The sequence below is a fragment of the Perissodus microlepis genome, chromosome 10 (genome assembly GCF_051167445.1).
Source record: "Perissodus microlepis isolate ML-2025 ecotype Zambia chromosome 10, ASM5116744v1, whole genome shotgun sequence".
Taxonomy (NCBI): domain Eukaryota; kingdom Metazoa; phylum Chordata; class Actinopteri; order Cichliformes; family Cichlidae; genus Perissodus; species Perissodus microlepis.
The window spans coordinates 22,829,000-22,850,959 of NC_140470.1; the positions used below are offsets into that span (position 1 = coordinate 22,829,000).

A 21,960-nucleotide genomic window follows, 5' to 3' on the forward strand; every position below is an offset into this window, starting at 1 on the left:
TGTGCAATTTGTTGTTACATGAATGTCATTAAGAACCAAATATGTTCAACCCTCCTGTCTTGTGATTTCAGCTCAGGGTTGTAGGTCATTTGCAGTAGATGCTTCATTTTTATGCTGCTTTTGTTTTTTTGTTTGGTCTCTAATTAGTCACAAGGATGAAAAGTTGCAAAACAAAAATCAACAACTAATTGTAGAGGTAAATAAGTCTGCGTTCTTGGCAGTTGGGTCTATAATATTCTATATTTAGATTTTATTTTTTTTTTATCTTGCAGAGCGCTGAGTCCCAGGTGAAGATGTTTGGAAAATGCTGCCAGCTTCGTCCTACAGGAGGCAGCAGCAGTTCCCTGGACAGCTCCTCTTCCTGCACCTCGGAAACCAAGGAATCCAAGGAGCAAGGCCTCCGCTTTCAGGTAACGCAGGACTGAGATTACTTAAATGAAGTACTCTCCCACAAAGACATATCCATAAACACACAAATGTAAACTGTGTTTGTATACTTTTATGGTCCTTGGGGAGCACTCTTCAATTTAGTTTGAAGTTTGTTGCATGTTTCAGTCACAAGCTTTGATTTGCTGGTATCATTTGAGATCAAACTGCTGAAGTAAATTGTGTGCAATCTCCCCCGTTTATATTAAGTGCTAAATGAATAACTGGTATGATGCCTTAAGAATTTGCACTATGTGATTGTGTCGGTGTCTAATGCCTAGAGGTTACAATATAAAAATATTTCTTTCCTTTCCAGGGTTCAAGGTGTTCATCAGATGTGGTTATGCTGGGTGAAATGATGTTTGGCTCTGTGGCCATGAGCTACAAAGGCTCTACACTTAAAATCCACCAGATAAGGTAAAAAAAAAAAAAAGGAAGAAAAGAAAAGGAATGCATGAATGACTTTCTCCTCACTGCTGTTTCCTGAGTTAAAAAAGCAAACATTAAATATTCTAGTTCTGAACAAAGGGACTTTTAGAAACTTGTTGAAACTATGGGATATCTGATCCTTAAGTTTTCTGAGACCAAACAGTTTTAAGGTCAAGCGAAGGTGATAATAGGATCCAGGAAGAAAATAAGTTGTGAATTGATTAGGTAGAAGAAGTAACACACAACCATAAACATGAACAAAGCACATATACTAATGATCTTTGTTCCTGCACTATCATCATATCAGATCACCACCTCAGCTGATGCTGAGTAAAGTCTTCACCGCCAGGACCGGAGGCAGCGTGTACGGCAGCCTGAACACGTAAGCATTTGCAAGCTTATCAACACACGCTGTGACTCCTATGCAGAACTCTGTCATAAACCAAGCGATGCCAGTATTCTCCAATCCACAATACAAGTGTTGTTGGCAACAATCCTTATAAATGTTCTGCTGGCTTTCTCTGTTCGTCCCACACAGGTTACAGGACAGCCTGGAGTTCATTGGACAGGACAACAACACCCTAAAGCCTGATCAAAACACTGGGCCCAACAGTCTGCTAGGGAACATAGGTAACCATGGCAATCTAGTGCCGTGCCAAACCTTTTATTTTTGTGCCATGAGTGATCATTTCTCTTCCTCTGTACAAATTATGAGTAGATTACCAAGTCATTTTTTCTTTAATGTAATCATAGAGAGAAATTGCTCTATATCTTTATGTAATGTTTGTTTTTGTTCATTTTTTGGACTTGTTAAATATATACAAATGCATATTTAATTTTACCGTCATGGCATTTTGTTTGGAAGGCTCAACTCTGTAAAGTGTTGAATTTTGTTGCTTATTTATTTTATCGGAAGTTGAAGTTTTTCACCTTTAAGCTCCACCATTGCGGCCTCCCAGGGCGCTCTTTGCCAACAGCTTTTCTTTACAGCTACGTCTACCCTAAACTGGCACAAGATTTCTCAGTTGGTAAACAGAATCGGCCATTCTATGAAACACTTAAGGCATTCTAGTATTTGTGCTCTCGTGCTTCACTGATCCTTATGATGACCGACTGTGCTACAGGTGGTGAAATTTGAGTGTTGGTTTTTGATGGTCAGTACGTTGTCTGTGCAGACTATGCAGCCAACTGATTTAGGCTTAGGCTGTGAAATGCTTCTGCTACAAAGATGAGCATAAAAGCCTGATTTTTAAAAAAGCTCAAATGAAGAACTGTTGGCGAAGTTTATAATTTGTGCAGATTCTCTGTCATCCTCACAGAAAAGACATCTAGTTACATACATCAAAGCTGAAAATCTAACCAATTACGAAACCTGCTTAAAAAAAAAAAAATACGTATAAGGTGCATTTTCTGTGAGCGATGCCACCTCTCTTGTCTGCCTGGTTGTTTATTTCATTTCAAACTAAAAATTTCCTGTAACTAATGAGACTTTCAAACAATAGGAGGCAGTGATATTTCCTCCTCCATTCACTAATCATGGTTCGTGTTTTTTGTCCTTTTTTTTTTTTTTTTTTTTCTTCTCTTCCTCCCTTTCTTCTTTTCCATGTTTTTGTTTGTGCTGCGCAGGATTTTCTCAGCTCTGCAGCCCTCGACGGGCCTTCTCTGAACAGGGCCCGCTACGCCTCATCAAGAGCGCTTCTTTCTTTTCAGGTTGGCGCTCAAAACTGACCATGATTGCTGTGTGTCAGTTGCATGCGTATCTGTAGACTGAAGTTTAAGTAACGGTGGTTGCATTGGATGCCTCTCAGCAACTGCATGCCTGGGTAGTGATTCTTGCATTAGCAGTGATAGTATTCGAGACATAGCTTGCAATGGCACTAAGCATCTGCAAATAACTTGGGTCAGATAGGATGTGCAAAAAATTTAAAGGCAAGTGGCACTGAGTAAATGAAAAGGCAGTTCTTTAAACGAGGATTGAGGTGTCTTGGAGCCATACTCAAAGACACCTCATGCCCTTAAGCTTCATCTCTGCTTCTTCACATAAACCACAAGGAAACTAGGAAACGGTGGAGGGAATGTGTATTCCTTCAGGCATTTGCAGCCTCACAAACAAGAACTTGACTCATTAGCCATAAAGCTGTCTCAAATCATGTATATACTTTATCTGACCCATGTCTGCAGGTGGATAACACACAGGAATGCATGAGGGTTCGCTGGTGTCGGTGGCTGTAGTATTAGTTATTTTTACAGTTTCATGTCCTTCTGTTTCTGTTATGTACTCACATACTTTTACTAACATGTTGCCTTGACAGTGCCTGTCATACTTGGCCAATGCTTTTAGGCTTGATGTGCAGTGGGCTGTTTTTAAGTTCTTTTTTTTCCCCTTTCAAAATCTTTTCTCATTTACACCAGTGAAATTGTAGCAACAATCTCACTTCCTGGTTGTTGTGCAAAGTAAAATAGCCATAATGAAGAATTTTCTACCATCTGTGTCTATCACACACGCTTAATATGCAACTTGAAGCTGTTCCTCACAGAATAGGTCTTGTTTGGGGGCTTTGTTAGTCTTTGATATGCTGCTGATTAAGTTTGGGACCAATCAGATACTTACTTGATTGTATTGAAAGTTGTATAACCATCTAAATCAAATCTCCAAACATTACTGTATTTTACATTGCAATCAATACCTTTGCCACACTTCCATGATATCTGTGTTACGGGGTTGTTGTAGAGGGAAGTTGGCGCTGCAGCAGATGATGTTGATAGTGACACCGAGTGAGCTGTTGAGTAACAGTCTGTTACAACAGTAGTGCTTTTCACCTTATTTGTCTTCCTTGTGACACTTCCTGTTTTTTGGAGTTGGAAAAGAAAGGTTGCTAACTAATGACATGAGAATCAATCAGGAGCGCCCACTCCCCAGCAGAGAGTAGTTCAGCACCTGCTGGAGGTTAAAGCCTTTTTTATAGAGTTCTGAGTACTGCTCCGTTGGCTATTTTAAGATATTTCAACCCCATCTCTGCTCTATTGGCTCATTGCACTCATTATTTTGATTCTAACAAAGAAAAACAACTCTTCTGCTTTGTGGTTGCTAGTCCAAGAGTTGATGTTACACATCTAAAAGCATTAGCATCTCTTGTATGCAACATTGTAAATCTCTAACATGGTGGCGATAAGAGCCTCTTCAACATGTTTGGTGCTCCAGTTCGTTAATAACATTTTTCTTGTTCACACAGGTCATTATTTTATTTTTTCTTTTTCTTTTTTTGTTTATTATCCTCCCTTATTTCCATTTTCTGCCCTACTTTCTCTTCACCCACTCTCACCCTTAACTTTTCCCTTTCTCTCTCTTTCCTGTTTTTCCTCCAGGCCACAGTCACCCTATGGACATGCCTGGCCGAGGGCTGTACGACGAGAGGGACAGTGGCATCGCCAGGTCTGGTACGTTAATGAGACTAGGCGCCAAAGCCTGGATTGACCTACACTCACACCACTTTCACTCCCACAGCTGAGCTTTGAATTATGCCTACATTTAATCTGGTCAAGACTAAAGAGGTCAAGGAACAGAGAACATTGAGAGTATGTCAGGAAGATACTGGGTCATTACACTCTACATAAAACCACACAGAAAGAAATGAAAGCATGGTGGAAGATGGTATTGAGGTGAATACATAGCTTCTGAAGTCTGGAAAAGTTTGTCCTGTGGAAACTGACCCCTGTCTCTCAGGCTCTCCATTAGCCCCACCCCTTCAAACATCACCACGTCCTATTGGAATGACTGGTACGAGGAGAATTGTACATTCAGCACGAGACCCATGTTTAAGCAGAGAGTTAAATATATCGTCGCTCGATACTAGCTTTTCTAATTTAAGAACTCGGCGTCTTTTCTTGACTTTCTCCACCTCTGTACTGTGGTTAGGCTGGAGAGGGTTTTTTGCTGCTGCAACACTCTTATCAGTTTTCTCCTTACGAGATGCACACATTCATTCAGTTATCTCCCTTTATCTCTTAACACAAACACACAAGATCACACACCAACTAAATGGTTCATGTGACCAGTGATCACTGCGTCCTGTCGGGGCTGTAAATAACCCTGTGATCAGGGCCTGTAGAGAGAGAGTGTGCGTGCGTGCGTGCGTGTGTCAGTGTCATTATCATGCCAAGCCTGGTGTAAAGCCAGTTTGTCAAACAACTGCAGCATGTGACTATGAGCAAGCTTGCTGACATTATCGCTCATATCAAAGGTATTCAGTAATTATAGTCTGCGTTTGTGGAAACCAAGAAAAAAGACTGAATGTTTGAGGATTCATTTGTTTGTTTTCGGTGTACCAGTTTTCTGTCTTTTTTTTTTTTTTCCTCCTCTCCTTAGATTGAGAGCATTGTTTTCAAGACTGTCTGGCTGTGTGTAGGCATGTCTGTGTTTTTGTGTATGATGTGTCATTGAAACTGAGTACTCTACACACTTGTTGTCTGACTAACTTGTGCCTTTTTTACTCTTCTGTCTCCAACCATTCCCTCTGTCTGTTCCCTACTCCTTTCCTTATCTTTCCTTGTAGCTTCCTTGAGCAGCCTGTTGATCACTCCCTTCCCATCCCCGAGCTCGTCCTTGACCAGCAGCTGTGCGTCCAGTTACCAGCGCAGATGGCTCCGCAGTCAAACAACCAGCCTAGAAAACGGCGTTTTCCCCCGATGGTGAGATGCATGCAGACATACATCTGTTTAAAAAAAAAAACAAAAAAAACCAAATATTAATAAAAATAAAATAAATATTCCAGTCAATAAAAACTGTGTAAATGAGAAAGGCACAACAGAAAATAAAGCAGGGCAGTTTTGCAGTAGAAAAACAAACATAAACCATTTGCCAGACTAGCAAGCAAGTACACAAAAACATTAGGGTATCAGCTGATGACTTCTCCATATTTAAAAAATTTGAGACTTCATTTGATTTCACTTCAACATTTGTAAAGTTATAAAACACTTAAAGGAAATGAAAATGTCCATCACAGAGTTCTAAGACTCAAAATTATGTTTCTGACTTGGATATAATTACACTCATTACCACAGAAAACACAGAAAATTCTAGCGATTATAAAAACATACAAACAAAAGAAACAAACTTAAAAGCTAGAAGGAAAAAAAGATGATCAGAAATGGTTTCTGAATTAATTATTTACTAGTAAATTATTTTTGTTGATTTGCCAGCTGATTGATATGGTTTCACTCTAATCCAGATACACAAGTCAGCTTTCCCAGAAGTCACACTCAGAGTCTCTCCTCCCAATCACAAGCGCCCAGTGGTCTTTCACCCCTATTCAGGGCCCCTGTCTGGCTTTTGTAAAGTTTATCCTACTAGGACTTCCTCCGAATCCAGCAGGCAGCTGGGAAAAACGCACACACTGCTGCTGTTAGTAACAACGCTGTGACTAGACGGGATGCAGTATTGGTCTGCTGCAATCAAAGTAGCTGTCAGCCTCTGGTTGTGCTCTGGTTCACCAGGACCACCAACAATCCTCAGATTAAGTCTCTTCGTGTTCTCCAAGTTTTTTTCCTCCTTTTTGGTGGCAGTATATAGAATTACCTATACTGTACTAATGATGCATAAGAGTATATAGTTAAAACACTTTGCTCCAGCACTACCTTTGTACAGACACAGGGTTGTAAATAATCAGTAAAACTTGGGGCACCTGTAGGGATTGTTTGCATTAACTTTTCAGTTAATCTGAACTGAATAATCTCTAACCTCCTAAACACTCTGATTTAAGTTGCTGCAGATAATTTACTCACTCTGAAGTCATTAAATATAACAAAATATAAGTAAATATAAAGAAATGCTGATGGGTTGGGTTTTTGTTTTTTTGTTTTTTTTGGGGGGGGGGGGTGATGATTTTTGCCAGTAATGAATGAATGTTTTATGCTAAGTGAGATGTAACAAATTTAGTAGGATTTGGATTCACAAGGCGAAGTGTTATATACACATTTCCTCCTCTGTCCTTGCTGTACAGTTGACTCCATGTGAATCCTATCCTCCTCAGGTCGGTGGAGGAGAGCTTCAACATGTCGGATGAAAGCGGTGGTCCAAGTCTGGGTGTGATTCGGAAGAAGAAGATAGCCATAGGTGTCATCTTCACGCTGTCCCCCAATGCTGAGGAAAACAGCCGCTTCCAAGATTTCTTCTTCTCTCACTTTCCACTCTTTGAAAGCCACATGAACAAACTAAAGAGTGCAATTGAGCAGGTAAATTAAAGGGATGGAATGTCATATGAGGCCAACTTTTTATTGCAGTTTTAAGTTCCTATTCACCTCCCTGAATGATGATGTAGAGATAAGTTTTCCTGCAAAATCTAATGCATTAACAATGACATGAATGGAATAAAAAAATACAAACCAGCACTGTTTGCTGCTGTAATGAGCAGAGCTGCTGTCAGATTGACTGGTCAATAGTCATGCCTTTTTATATCTGCGGTTCTGTTTACTGGTGTCTGTTGTTGGCACTGTAAGAGCTCTGGTAGATTTCCAGTGTTACCCAGTCTTCTCCTTTACAAGTTCTTTAGTTTGACAGCTTTGTTGCCAAATATCTAAAAGTGCATGCGTGTTGTGTCGCTCTCAAGGCCATGAAGATGAGTCGGCGGTCAGCTGATGCCAGCCAGAGGGCTCTGGCTTACAGCCGAATGGTGGAGGGACTCAACGAATTCAGGTTGGACAACATATTCTATTTACTCACTTAAATATATAAGTGATCTTACAGAGTGTAGTTTCTCTCGCTTTTTTAATTACAAGCTTTTGTTTTGAACACTTCTTAAAACAAAGCTGGGTTTTTTTTAGGAAGTGTTTATCCATGCAATAAGGGATGTTACATAACAGGGCAGAACTTAACCTGGAACATAAACCCTAGTAATAACTTTGAGTGACAAAAACAATGTACACAAGTGCTCATAGCTTTCTTAAAACAAAATGGTTGCATTAACACTGTAGGCTCTTTCTGTTAACCAAAGTCAGCTGTGTTATTCAGTTTCAGTCATTTAATATACATTAATATACAGTGTATTTGGGAAACTGATTATTTTTTTCAACTTCTACAAAATAAAACTGAAAAGGATGCTCTGAATCTTGCATCCATCTACACATCATGGGACTTGGCTCATCTTATTTAAACTTATTTAAATAATTTTATTTTGGAGGCTGCACACTGCAGAGCCACTGACCCAGCTCCACTTCGAGGTTCAGCCCTACATGAATACTGACAGAGGAGATCTGGACTTGGTCAAACTTACTGGCATTGAGCACCACTTATTTTGTTTTCTGTTATTGAGGCCATGTAGGCATGATAGGCTGCAGGAAAGTAGCTGTGAAGGAATGGAAAAAGAGGGGTAATATATTCCTCTGTTTAGGAGACAAGGAACTGCTGCGCTGATGAAGGAAGGTACTCTATAAAAGAGGCAGCCATTGTTATATATTCTTCAGAGACTCAACATTTACAAGGAATCAGATGACACAGATTTATATCAAAATAGTTTATCAGACTTTTTTTTTTTATCCAAAGCTGCTGTTGGCAAAGTCACGATGCTTTTGCAAAGTGGGTCACCAAGTATCCATTTTTATGCTGGTGCCGACATTTGGTCAGCTTTAATTACCTGAGAAGTATTTTATATGCGTCTGTCATTCCAAGCTTGGTTTGTTAAGCTAGTGGGTTACTAGGGTCCTCTTTCAACACCAAGCAGGCAGTGAATGTGAGTGTGAGACCTGGGGTTTACCAGCTAGGGTGGCTTGCGTTGAAAATACATGTGACATTTAATATTTACTGGCTGCAACAGCGAGTGTCATAGTTTTACCTTGTGAGTCTTTGTTTATGCAATCTCCTTGGAAAAAATAAAGTTCTGGGAGCAACGAATGTAGCGGGAAATGGGTTAAAGGTCATTTGTAAACTGCATATAAATGCACATTTGCTGTTTTGGCCTTGACCAAATCAAAGTTGTTACTTTGTTACTGCAGTGCACACAGGAGGCCTTTGCTTTGGGGCTTTGACTAATTTTAGGCAGGCTTATCTGATCACGGTTTTAGAAGCTACATCTCAAATTATGCATCACTGCATACTTTGTTGAGAATTATTTCTTTAGACCTTTTAGAAACATCGGTTCCAAGAAGGATTCGGTCTTTATTTGTGATGACATGAGTTATGAAATCATAAATTTGTGATGATTGGCCTGTAGGATTGTTTGGTATGTCTGTCTGTGTGTGGGTGAGACATGCTTGCCATTATTGTGTGACTCGTAAAATGTTCGACTTATATAATGTGCGTGCGTGTGCCCACCTGCTTGGCTCTGCCACCATTTTCACTCTCCACATACACACTGGCACGCAGTTCCCTGTTTGACGTCCCTCTCATTGCTGCAGTCATACGCCTGCTGACAGCCGGCCTCAGCAACCCAAGTCTCCTGAGTGTCAGCCCTATCTGTCTCAGACAACTGGTCATGAGCACCAGAATAGTAAATAATATGCAAGTGCCAGGAGGAGGAATGCTGATGCCCTGGACTCACTAAATAGCTGCAAAAGCACCTTTTGCCATTAAGTGGTTTTGACTTAATGGAACATTGCAAGACGTAACTGGACGAAATGCCTTTCTGTGATGCTGACGTGGCTTCAGCATAGCTGGAGGGTGGGCACGCACACACACCCTGCATGTTGGCAAAGATAAGGTTAGTAGAAGCATCTGGACATAAATGTCACAGCAGACTACAGGGAGTGCAGAATTATTAGGCAAGTTGTATTTTTGAGGAATAATTTTATTATTGAACAACAACCATGTTCTCAATGAACCCAAAAAACTCATTAATATCAAAGCTGAATGTTTTTGGAAGTAGTTTTTAGTTTGTTTTTAGTTTTAGCTATTTTAGGGGGATATCTGTGTGTGCAGGTGACTATTACTGTGCATAATTATTAGGCAACTTAACAAAAAAAATATATATACCCATTTCAATTATTTATTTTTACCAGTGAAACCAATATAACATCTCCACATTCACAAATATACATTTCTGACATTCAAAAACAAAACAAAAACAAATCAGCGACCAATATAGCCACCTTTCTTTGCAAGGACACTCAAAAGCCTGCCATCCATGGATTCTGTCAGTGTTTTGATCTGTTCACCATCAACATTGCGTGCAGCAGCAACCACAGCCTCCCAGACACTGTTCAGAGAGGTGTACTGTTTTCCCTCCTTGTAAATCTCACATTTGATGATGGACCACAGGTTCTCAATGGGGTTCAGATCAGGTGAACAAGGTGGCCATGTCATTAGTTTTTCTTCTTTTATACCCTTTCTTGCCAGCCACGCTGTGGAGTACTTGGACGCGTGTGATGGAGCATTGTCCTGCATGAAAATCATGTTTTTCTTGAAGGATGCAGACTTCTTCCTGTACCACTGCTTGAAGAAGGTGTCTTCCAGAAACTGGCAGTAGGACTGGGAGTTGAGCTTGACTCCATCCTCAACCCGAAAAGGCCCCACAAGCTCATCTTTGATGATACCAGCCCAAACCAGTACTCCACCTCCACCTTGCTGGCGTCTGAGTCGGACTGGAGCTCTCTGCCCTTTACCAATCCAGCCACGGGCCCATCCATCTGGCCCATCAAGACTCACTCTCATTTCATCAGTCCATAAAACCTTAGAAAAATCAGTCTTGAGATATTTCTTGGCCCAGTCTTGACGTTTCAGCTTGTGTGTCTTGTTCAGTGGTGGTCGTCTTTCAGCCTTTCTTACCTTGGCCATGTCTCTGAGTATTGCACACCTTGTGCTTTTGGGCACTCCAGTGATGTTGCAGCTCTGAAATATGGCCAAACTGGTGGCAAGTGGCATCTTGGCAGCTGCACGCTTGACTTTTCTCAGTTCATGGGCAGTTATTTTGCGCCTTGGTTTTTCCACACGCTTCTTGCGACCCTGTTGACTATTTTGAATGAAACGCTTGATTGTTCGATGATCACGCTTCAGAAGCTTTGCAATTTTGAGACTGCTGCATCCCTCTGCAAGATATCTCACTATTTTTGACTTTTCTGAGCCTGTCAAGTCCTTCTTTTGACCCATTTTGCCAAAGGAAAGGACGTTGCCTAATAATTATGCACACCTGATATAGGGTGTTGATGTCATTAGACCACACCCCTTCTCATTACAGAGATGCACATCACCTAATATGCTTAATTGGTAGTAGGCTTTCGAGCCTATACAGCTTGGAGTAAGACAACATGCATGAAGAGGATGATGTGGACAAAATACTCATTTGCTTAATAATTCTGCACTCCCTGTATATTGGGGTTATGCCAGAATTTGCGGGTTAAGTTCGAACAGGATTTCTGTGCAAAGCAAAACACCTAACACACTGGAGTCTTAATTCTCATTCGGGCACACATACAGTGAAGTTGGGAAGTTTTTTTTAGACACTGAAATTGAGTGTCTAAAAAATAAATAAATAAATAAAAAAAAAAATAATAATAATAAAGCTGTATGTCCCTAAAACTTTCTAAACAAAAAATACATAAATAAGTAAGAAGTCCCTTGAAGCTCTTGGGTAAAACTCCCCCAGAAACTGAAATTTAAAGTCGGTAGATTGGTTCCATAGATGATATTGACAAAGTGAGCTGACATGACAGTAAAAGGACAATCAGTGCTCTTAAAGTCTACCCTGCCTCCATTCTAGTTTAGCCTTAAGCATCTGAATAATGGTGGCAAAACAGAGTTTTCCCTGTTTGTATAAAGGTTACTCCCACAACCAAAAATCTTATTATTGGATTTATAACATGTTAGTCTCTATAAACAGCTTAACTAACAGTATTTATGATGCCTCTTAAAGTCAACTTATGAAACCAACTTATTCAAGCCAATGAGGGCAAATGCTGGACTTTCTCTCACCATAGTGAGGTAATTTATATCTGGGTCCTCAGCCCGACACAACAGTTTAATTCCACATCACAGCCGTGCTCTTTTAATGTTCACCTAAACAGCTGATGCGTGGAGGCTGAAGCTAGATTTCCCCACTCATCTAGTGCCGGCTTGGCCTCAGACCTCTTTCCAGTGGCAGGCTTTCAGTAATGTACACCAGACACCGGGAACAAGTGGGGCTTAGGAGAGGCCACAGGAAAAAGTCAACCCGTTTATAATACAGGAGTGAATAAAGTATTATTAGTTCATTTGATCCCACAGTCAAATGATGGATGATCTTTGCTGCCCTGCAAACAAGAAGACATAATGAGATCTGGAGATGTGTGTCTGATTTATTCCAAGTTCATTCTGCTTCACCGATTGATCATTGATCTTCTTGCTATTATCACACATTTTATCTGTCAGACTGTTACCTAACGCTGTGATGTTCTAGTTTAGCACGATTTGTTTCTGCGCTAGTACACTGATAAAGACTCGTTATGTGACAAAGCAAGACTGTCAGCAGTTAAAATGAAATCGATAACACCAAAGGTCACCTAAAGCAACGCTTAGCTCTTTTTGTTTTGTTTATAACAACTAGATATTTGGCATCTTTCTATTTTAACATTAGGAACTCTTGAAACTTAGTTTTGTAGACATGGATTAAGCTGGAAGGTCTCCACTGAGTTTTTCTTTTAGTTGAGGATTAGTCAAAATCCACATGTAGGAAAGTGGCTGTTTGTCACTCTGAGCTTGGGTTTAGGGATGGATTTATTAAACATCTTACTTAAAAATAGATCTGCGTGGCAGTGCTGTTAAATTCACCTAGAAACAGTGAGGCGTTAAGTTGTTTTCTTTGGAAAATTACGCAATCCTAAAATAGCTTGATCACCAGAATACTTGACCTGAAGTGAATGTCACTTCCACTGTGTGACACCTGTGTTTTCTCACAGCCTGTCTGCATCACTCCTGTCGCCGGGTTCATGATAGGTCAGAGAGGTTGTGAGTTTACTGCAGAATTAACCGTGTTTACAGCTGTCCCGAAGCCTCCAGTAAGACTAAATCAAGAAATCAGGGCGGGGTTTTATTGCTTATCAGTAGAACCTACAACCCTTGTGACAGATCAGCCGAGCTGATGGCAGATGGTTAAATCCATTTCAGTTTCCTTGACTATGCTGCTGTGTTAGCTGAAGATTGCAATTGTATTATAGATTCAGGTAATTTGTTTGCAGCAGAATTAAAGTAAGCAGAAAACTTTCTACAGAGCACCTCATCACCTGATAGAAACTGACAGCACTTTTTGTTTTCTTGTCTACTGAAAACTGCCCTTTTAATATGGGGGAAAATGGATTTGCATTTTCAAACCCTAAAGCAATGATCTGCAGTCCATATTTTAACCATGACTAAAAATTCCTGATTTTCCACATTCCTACGTCTGCAGAGATTCCCTTCTGCCTCTGTGTCAAAGCTTGGCCTCTGGCCGAGACATGCTCACCAATTCACCCCACGCTCCATGGAAACTCCTGTCCTTCTCAATGGACAAATGCCCCAGCCGAGCCACATACAGATGCATATACACCCACACACTGTACAGACCAAGAGACAAAGTTGGGTGTGTGTGAGGGGGAGAGAGAGGGTGCACGCAAGGTCGTCAGACTGTTACAAACACAGATACAGCAAGGGTCTCCTATGGCCTCAGTGTAGACAGCGAAGCTCTGTGAACTGAGATCTCTTTTGTTTACCCCAAGAGACAATAACGTCCCTGTTTTCTCTCTGTCTGTTTTCTCTCTTTCTCCTTGTTCCCTTTCATTTGGACTCTCCATGGCCTCCCCCTCTTTCATCGCTCCCTCCCTCGCTGTACCTCATCTCCAGGATGACCATCTGTGACCTCTACACCATGCCCCGAGTGGCCGAACCCGTCTGGTTGACTATGATGTCTGGAGCATCAGAGAAGAACCAGCTCTGCGGTCAATTCATGAGGGAGCTTTCTCTGCTGATGGAGCAGGCCTCCAAGAACCAGTTGAGTGTCTCCCTATTCTTCCACCTACTTCACTATTAGTCAAGGAATTTCTATAGATGGCACACAGATTTAGTGAGTCCATGATGTTGTGTCCTAGACTAAAGATGCAAGGTGCACAAAATATATATACATGTCGCATCTTTCTTTTCCTATCAACAGAAATGGGGAACATGCAGATTTCCACACACACTTAACTATTCATTCTCTCTCCCTCATACTCCTTTGTTATGTTTAATCGCACACACAGACACTGACACCCTCTTTGCATTTATTTGTCCGCTTTAAAAAGTGCTGTGAATGAGAAGATCCCTGCCAGTCTCTAATTGCTTATTGTTGCTATTACAAAGCCATGTCAAACCACTGCTAATTGTGCACGTATGAATTGGTTGCAGCGCTTTTATTGAACATAGCACCCATATTCAGCAGAGTTAATTAAAGCATCATTCACTGCACTGAACTGAGGTGTTGCATAATGTTTAGTAAGGTGGTAAAAATGCCTTAAAATGTTTTATCAGATCTTAATTGGAGAGTAACACCACAGTGGAAGTGTTCACACAGCTGAAAATATTAAAACTGTGCTTGAGGGTTTTTTTTTATATGTAACTTTTTCTGTATTTTTCTAAAATTAATTTGTCCTTTTATCTTCTATAAGCTCCATATCAAAATCTACAACTTCACTGATTTTGTTGAAAACCAAACTATATTTTACTTTTACGTATATTTTTTACATTCAGTCATTTATACATATTAGACCAATGAGAGAACATAGATAAAGGCAGATTATCATTACTGTACTACATGAGCCATGGATTTTAAGACATTTGGGACTTTTCTCATGTTCTCTAATTTCCAGCATGCTCACTGAACTTAAATAGAAGTTTTTTTTCCCTAAGTAACCAGTTTCTGTATCAGCATCACCACTTAGCTGAAGTCAGTGTTTCCACCACTACTGCAACTACCTCTAAGTGCTGTTGACTCTTGAGTGAAGCGTCATGTTTCCCTGGGAACCAGTGCTTTTACTGTATCACATCACATCTTTTATGAGGCCATCTCATCAGTGTTCCCATGACTGATGGTTCTGATAACTCCAGCAGTCCCGGCACGCGATTGAACTCTGCTAATATGACAAAGTTGAGTCATGAGACAGGAAGGGAAGTAGACACTTGTGGTCAGAACTGAGAAGTGAATCATGCTCATGGTGTGTGTGTGTGTGTGTGTGTGTGTGTGTGTGTGTGTGTGTGTGTGTGTGTTTCACTTAATGTGTATAGCTGGGTATGTTTCAAACAAAGGATTTGTGTTTGTGGTGTCCAGTTCAACAAGAAAGAAATGACCAAGGTTTTCCAAGTAATGACCGCACATTTGACCTTACTGAAGTAGGTCAGGAGAGGGACTGAGAGAGAGAAAGGCAATTTCTGGACAGATGGTAATCATCGAGGGTGATCAGGGCGATATGGTCGTAAGCTGTGCTCATAGCATGGCAGCATGGTGGTTAGCGCTATTGCCTCACAACAAGAAGGTTAAATGCGTTGAGTTTAAATGTTCTCCTAGTGTCTGCGTGGGTTCTCTCTGGGTAGTCTGGCTTCTTCCCACAGTCCAAAAACACGCAGTAGGATTAGGTTAAGTAGGAAATCTAAATTGCCCGTAGATGTGCATTTGAGTGTGAATGATTGTTTGTCTCTTTGTGTTACCCTGCCTCCCGCCCTATGGCAACTGCCCCCACAACCCTGAATTGGATAAGTGGAAGAAAATGGACGGATCGTGATCATGCACTGATTCTCTCTTGATTTATTTTTTCCCCCCTTAGATTCCTTCCCGCATTATTGACAGCGATTCTGACCAATCATCTGGCTTGGGTGCCCACCGTCATGCCAAACGGGCAGCCTCCAATCAAGATCTTCCTTGAAAAGCACTCCTCCCAGAGCGTCGACATGCTGGCAAAGACGCACCCCTACAATCCTCTCTGGGCACAGCTAGGTGAGACGGTCAAAGACAAACACACAGGCAGAGAGAGCGAGATGTGCCTTTGCTTGTTGTTAAAGCACCTGGGTGGAGTGAAAGTAAAACGTAACACCTGTGTTTGCTCTTTATTTTCACTGGAACATTGTTGGCATTGTTAATCATTACAACTTGAAGACAAGTTATGACTAGACTATGTTCGCTACCTGCAGCTTTAAATCTGAGTAAGCTAGATGTCTGTGCATCATCCTAAGAGGTGTAATGCAGACATTGTCGTTTAAGTCATCTCAGAAGCAGCGGTCATTCCAGTCCACATTGCATGTGTAATATAAATGCTATTTAAAATTGTAATAACTTGAAGTGAAAACTGGGTATACTGTTAAACTCTCCCTGATTCATGTGAAAAGCACTGCGTTGTTTTACAGAAGTTGAACTAATTGAAGTACTGAGATTTATTAGTAGTTGGCTATTATGTAAAATCCTATAATAAATTTTAAAGGGAAGTCCTTAATGAGTCCTCATTTTTACTCATGTGACATGGAATGTAATTAGAAAGTGAGTTAACACTGACACCTAGTGTTAACAGCTGAGAGCTGCAAACAGATGTGTGTCATATGTAAAGAGAAGAGTGAAAGAGATAGCCAAGTACAGTATTGTTGGTGTGTATGGGTGATATTTTTTACTCTCCAATTAAACTTTCTGTCTGAGATTAGGGAAAAAACGTAAAATTATAAAGCCAAGAAAATTAATTAACATATTTGTAAAAATTACTGTTCTTTTATCTTTTTGTAGGGGACCTGTATGGGGCCATTGGCTCCCCAGTTCGGCTGTCAAAGACTGTAGTAGTTGGCCGCAGACAGGAGCTTGTCCAGAGACTCCTTTATGTCCTTACCTACTTCATTCGCTGTTCTGAGCTGCTGGAGACGCACATGCTGGACAGTGCTGAGGACGAGGCCATTGTCATGCCCGGCTCCCTTATAACTACCTCCCTTAGAAAGGGCGAGGTGGAGGAGTCGGATTATGTCCTGGTTACCGTCCATAAACCCAGCGGAGACTACCTATCCCAAGGGGCCCACAGTCAGCAGACTGAGACAGAAGACAGCATCTACCCTTCAGACAACAGCCTGCAGAGCAGCACATTCACAGACAATGAAATGGAGCACAGTGCTGGAGAGCCGCCCAACGAGGAAGAGGAGGAGGATGAGGATGAGGAAGACAGCAGCGAGAGCCAGGGATCGAGGAGCAGTGTGCTTCAGGCAGGACACGGCCAGGGCACAATTCCCATTAACAGGACTGCAGAGGTGGCAGAAGCTAAGGATGTGTGCAAGGAGTCTAGCAGCCGACTGTTCACAGAGGCTCGAGTGGACACGGTGCTGCACGTCGGCTTGGCTTCCACCAGGGAGCAGGTCTGTGTGCTGGATACAGAGACCAAGGGTGACCTGAAACCTACTGATCCATCCATCCCCACAACCCTTGGATCAGATCCATCCTTACCTGTCCCCACAGAAGTTAAAAACTGTGGGTTAGATGCTTTAATTAATGCAGCATCTGGAAACCAGACCACTAAAGTGCTCCCTGCTCGGTCGTTGGGGATGCATTTGGAGAAGAAGCCTCCAGATAAGAACCTGATTGCTGGAGTATCAGTGATACCGGGAAACTCTGTGATAGGGCCCATGGCTTTGACTCTGCCAGAAGACGAAGAGCCAACAACAAAAGTGACTTTTCTCATTGGAGACTCCTTGTCTCCTGAATCAGACACAGAGAGCCGTGGAAGGAAGGTGGAGGAGGACTACAAGAAACACATGCAGCAGCTGCAGCAGCCATCACAGCATCAACGAGGACAGCATTATCAGCAGCAACCGCAGCAGCTGCAGATGGGAGCCGAGCTAAAGACCAGCTGCACCAGAATGTCAGAGGACCAAACCAAACAGACCAAGGCAGTTTCCACCCTGCAGCGGGTACCGAGCAAGATCTCCCAGTGGGACCTGAACTGTAGGGATCATTTTGATGTTTGTTTCAACCCTGGGGAAACTAGGACTATAGATAATGTTGCCAAACAACATGAGGCCAGTAGGAACAAGGACTCGGTGGACTTTTCAGCGGCTCCTCGGTATCATGAACTAGGGGATCTTGGCTTTCACAGCAAGGCCAGGGTGCAGGGTTTGGGCCTTTGTTTAGGTCCAGGTAGTGGAGAGATGCAGTCATGCAGGAAGGGAGAGAGGTTGTTGGATATGGAGAGGAGGTGCAGGTGTGAATCTACAGACTCTTCTGACATCTGCGTCTGCAGGGGCTGTCCTGCTGAGCAGGACAAAGATCTTGTGTTATCAGTCCCCGTTCCCCAGGATGCAAGGAGTAACAGCAAAGAGGACCAAAAGCACAAATCAGCGCCCATCAACGACTGGGAAATACCACGCAATGAGAGCTCAGACAGTGCGCTGGGAGACAGTGAGAGTGAAGAGACTGAGGACTGGCAGGAGGAAGTTCTGGTGCCTTTTCCCGGGTGAGTAGAACTTGCTCACAAACGTGTTTTGGTTTTCAGCAATAGCTGATTAGTTGTTGAGGAATAAAAACTAAATCTATCCACAAAATATGAAATAAAATAAACAAATTCCTCATGTCATGTTTCATCGACAGGTCAAAGCTGGTGGAGAACTACTCTAAGCCAAGCATTGCTAATTTTGGCCGGTCTCTCTTTGGAGGCTACTGCCCCACCTATGTGCCAGACTTTGTACTGCATGGGATGCCCAGTGACGAGAAGCTACGGCAGAACCTCATGACTGAATTAACCCATGCAGTTCAGGTAAAGACTGGAAGGACTTACTCTTTAAGGAGCCACACGTTTTCCCTGCATAAACAAAAAGCTGAATGGTGGTGTCATACCCAAAAAGGAGGCTTTGCAGCATCAGGGAGTGGGCAGCCTGAGATCATGCCAGTAGTTAAACTTGAACTCTACTTTTCAGCTGGAAAATGATTCTAAGCACACAATTAAATCCAGCAGGAAGTCACTAAGAAATTAAGAAAAAAATGGAGTTGACTTATGCATGTTTGAGAAGTAATGAAATAGAAGACTGGGTTACGTTATGGATATTCGTGCTTTTTGTGCTTTCTATGTGTATTTCATTGGTTTAAATGGCCATCCTTATCCTCCTGTAGCATCCAGTATTGGATGAGCCCATAGCCGAGGCCGTCTGCATTATAGCAGACACAGACAAGTGGACAGTGCAGGTGGCGAGCAGTCAGAGACGAGCCACCGATGTCAGCAAGCTGGGGAAGGAGGTCCTGGTGTCCAGCCTGGTTTCCAGCTTATTGCAGTCTACTAACCAGCTTTACAAACTCAACGTGTCCCCCAACTTTGTACGCTAAGTCTTCATCTTTCTGCTTTAGAGTCAAGATCATGTTGACCCCTAATAATTTGTGTGTATACAGTAAATACCACTTATATTATTGCTTATAAGTCATGCTCCATGTGTTGTTCCTCTCCTCTTTAGTGTATAATGCACCTTGAGGACCGTCTGCAGGAGATCTACTTTAAGAGCAAGATGCTTGCTGAGTATTTGAAGGGCCAGACCAGAGTCCACGTGAAAGAACTGGGCATGGTTTTAGGGTAAGCCCTTTACCTTTTTTCTTATTCCGACTTTCAAATGTTAAAGTTTGTCTCTGTAAAGGTTCAACTGCACCCATTTCAGCCAGTTGTTTTCATCATTACAGCTAGTGACTTGGATACTCCCATCTTAAAAAAATACAGGTCTTGAATAAATTTCCCAGGTGAACAACAGTGTAAACCTTTAATCTAACTTTTATTTATTATTTTATTTGGTATCTTTGCAGAATCGAGTCCAGCGACCTCCCCTTGCTAGCTGCCGTGGCCAGCACTCACTCCCCCTATGTTGCCCAGATCTTACTATGAAACAGTACTGGCACTGAGGTCTCCAACAGTTCGCTTCCTGGGGAGGTCGGTCAGAGCTGTGCGGTGCCACCCGGCCCCAGAAACGGGCCGTCCACGCTCTGCTGCTGACTCTCTACATGGTTTCCTGACCCGCGTGTCTGTGTGGCACAGGTCTTTATGGACCACAGCCAGAGCTGACGCTTAAACTCATTGCTGCTATTTCGGAGCAATGATGACGTTGAACCACAGGGTGGAGTTAGAGACCATAGACCCAGAGATGGAGCGAGGCACTGCGGATGAATGGAAACATCCCTGAGATGACCTTCTCCTGTCGTTGTTTGAATGTTTTTAAATGGGACTCTTTCATTTTAGGACACAAAAGCCAAAGACTTTAATTTTATTTTTCAGCTGAAAATGAAAATCTAAGGGTGTCTATAGTGTAATAACAATGGATTTGTTTCTTCATCTGCTTTTTTTCCCCCTGTACAATCTTAAACCTGGTCATACGAAGTGATGAATAACATGTTTAAATGAAGCAGGCGGATGATTTTAAACTTTCCTTTGAGGTAAATATCACTTGGAAGAGAACTTTATCAATCTCATGCCAATTAAGTCTTTTTGTTTATCGTCAGGACTTTGTTTACAGGCCAAATTTCCCTGAGTTAGATCAAAAGATTTTGCTTTTTGTCAAACTGCAGTGCCCACCTGACTTTTTGTTTTGTTTTTGCAAACTTGTTTTGAAATGGCGAATTAAGTGGCTATGACATTCTTATCACAGGTACAGCACTACCTCAGATCTTCATATGGGCATGTGGCTAACCATGTACAGCCGCCCCATAGAAAACCCTGAGGTACTTTCTAAGCTATTTTAATCAGAGGAATGTCAACTGTGCAGACTCTATGCTGTGTTCTCATAAAATTTTTAAAAAAGGGAAAGGCTGTGTAATTCCTTAAGATGATTGATTCACACAAAAAAGGAAGAAACTTATTTTTGCGTCAGAATGTGATTAAATGGGGTCCCTTTATACTGTGGAAAAGCTAAACCATGCATTATCTACATCTATTTTACAACCAAAAAAGAAAAAATGCTGAAATATTTTCACACTTTTATAGCTTTGCGACCTTTATACGATGTTTACGGCGTTGATGTTTGCTGCAATGAGAGGAATAGAGGAACACAGTAGGCCTTATAGTGGATATGTATATGTCAGCTGACACTATTCTCAAGCTTGTTTCTATTACAGTTAGACTCACAAAATACAAAACTATAGTAGGACACGTTTTCCTTTTGTTTTCTTGGCATTGACAGATTTTGGTTGTTATGCAGCATAAGCAGGGTGCGATTTGTTGAGGGTAAAAATGCAGGCTTAGATTTTGTGGAATCTGGGACACTCTTTCTTCTTCTTTTTTTTAAAATAAATCTTGAATTGATGGGAAAATTTTAACACGTTCACAAACTGCCCAAATCAGAGAGAGCTTCACATATTTTCTAACTATAGCGTACTTTTTATCCAGCACCTTGGAGGCAGTGGGACAATTTTTGAACTTCTGCAAATCTCTAAGATGAAAATATTGTTTGAGCTTGTTAATGGAAGCGCAGTCTAACTGCATTCTCTGAAAGCGGCACTCTAACCCTGGGAATTGCACTGTGTGTGTGTGTGTGTGTGTGTGTGTGTGTGTGTGTGTGTGTGTGTGTGTGTGTGTGTGTGTGTGTGTTCAGCCCAAATCGCACCCTGGGTATAACCCAAGTCTTAACGGAAAAGTGGCATAAATGTGTCGCAGGCTTCTGGAGAGCTCGTTTTTGCTGTTATAATTGATATATACAAATATGCTTGTTACTGTATTTGAAGATACTCCGCTATATCAGCCTACTTTTTTTTTTTTTTTTGTACAAACCAGCCATTATGTTTAAAGGGTATGGATTTATATCTCCTTTTCCCTCTTTGTATATGGATAAATTATTTAGTTGCCCGTGTTTAAGTGTAACGGTTTGTGTAAACTGTACATACTCAAGTTTATTTCTATGTATTTGTACAGAATGTCTTTTAAAAAATTGTCTCCTCGAATTTATTCTTTTCCCAATTTTATGGGAACGTTGTGCAATAAAGATGCTGATGATGAAAATTTACGTGCCTCTCTGGGAAAGTTTTTCTGTCTCCGAATTTAACGGACAGTTAGTTGACATGACCCCGTGTTTTTGGTTGGTTTACAAGACATTACAAAGTGGCTTTCTGTCAAACCACAAGCCTTTGAGTCACTGGCGCAGCTCCAGCTTTACGTTTCATCACATCCTTCTATTGTGGTTTCTTCTCTCCTTCCCCACAAACACTACATAAT

The 21,960-nt window shown here is 41.6% G+C and overlaps 1 protein-coding gene across 4 annotated transcripts in view; it reads left to right on the forward strand.

The window, feature by feature from the left end:
* fnip1 (folliculin interacting protein 1) overlaps positions 1 to 21,751 on the forward strand; it is a 38,626-nt gene extending 16,875 nt beyond the window's left edge. For 3 of the 4 annotated variants that reach the window (XM_084940710.1, XM_084940713.1, XM_084940711.1), the window contains 16 exons: positions 273 to 410; positions 743 to 843; positions 1,163 to 1,237; positions 1,394 to 1,485; positions 2,482 to 2,565; positions 4,222 to 4,293; positions 5,409 to 5,544; positions 6,885 to 7,086; positions 7,461 to 7,546; positions 13,634 to 13,780; positions 15,586 to 15,755; positions 16,530 to 18,237; positions 18,372 to 18,537; positions 18,891 to 19,091; positions 19,226 to 19,341; positions 19,566 to 21,751. In XM_084940710.1, coding sequence (XP_084796836.1) covers positions 273 to 410; positions 743 to 843; positions 1,163 to 1,237; positions 1,394 to 1,485; positions 2,482 to 2,565; positions 4,222 to 4,293; positions 5,409 to 5,544; positions 6,885 to 7,086; positions 7,461 to 7,546; positions 13,634 to 13,780; positions 15,586 to 15,755; positions 16,530 to 18,237; positions 18,372 to 18,537; positions 18,891 to 19,091; positions 19,226 to 19,341; positions 19,566 to 19,644 — 3,573 coding nt within the window. In that variant the 3' untranslated portion in view covers positions 19,645 to 21,751. The remainder of the gene's footprint in view (positions 1 to 272; positions 411 to 742; positions 844 to 1,162; positions 1,238 to 1,393; positions 1,486 to 2,481; positions 2,566 to 4,221; positions 4,294 to 5,408; positions 5,545 to 6,884; positions 7,087 to 7,460; positions 7,547 to 13,633; positions 13,781 to 15,585; positions 15,756 to 16,529; positions 18,238 to 18,371; positions 18,538 to 18,890; positions 19,092 to 19,225; positions 19,342 to 19,565) is intronic. The other variant, XM_084940712.1, reaches the window with a different exon arrangement.
* The last annotated feature ends 209 nt before the right edge of the window (positions 21,752 to 21,960 follow it).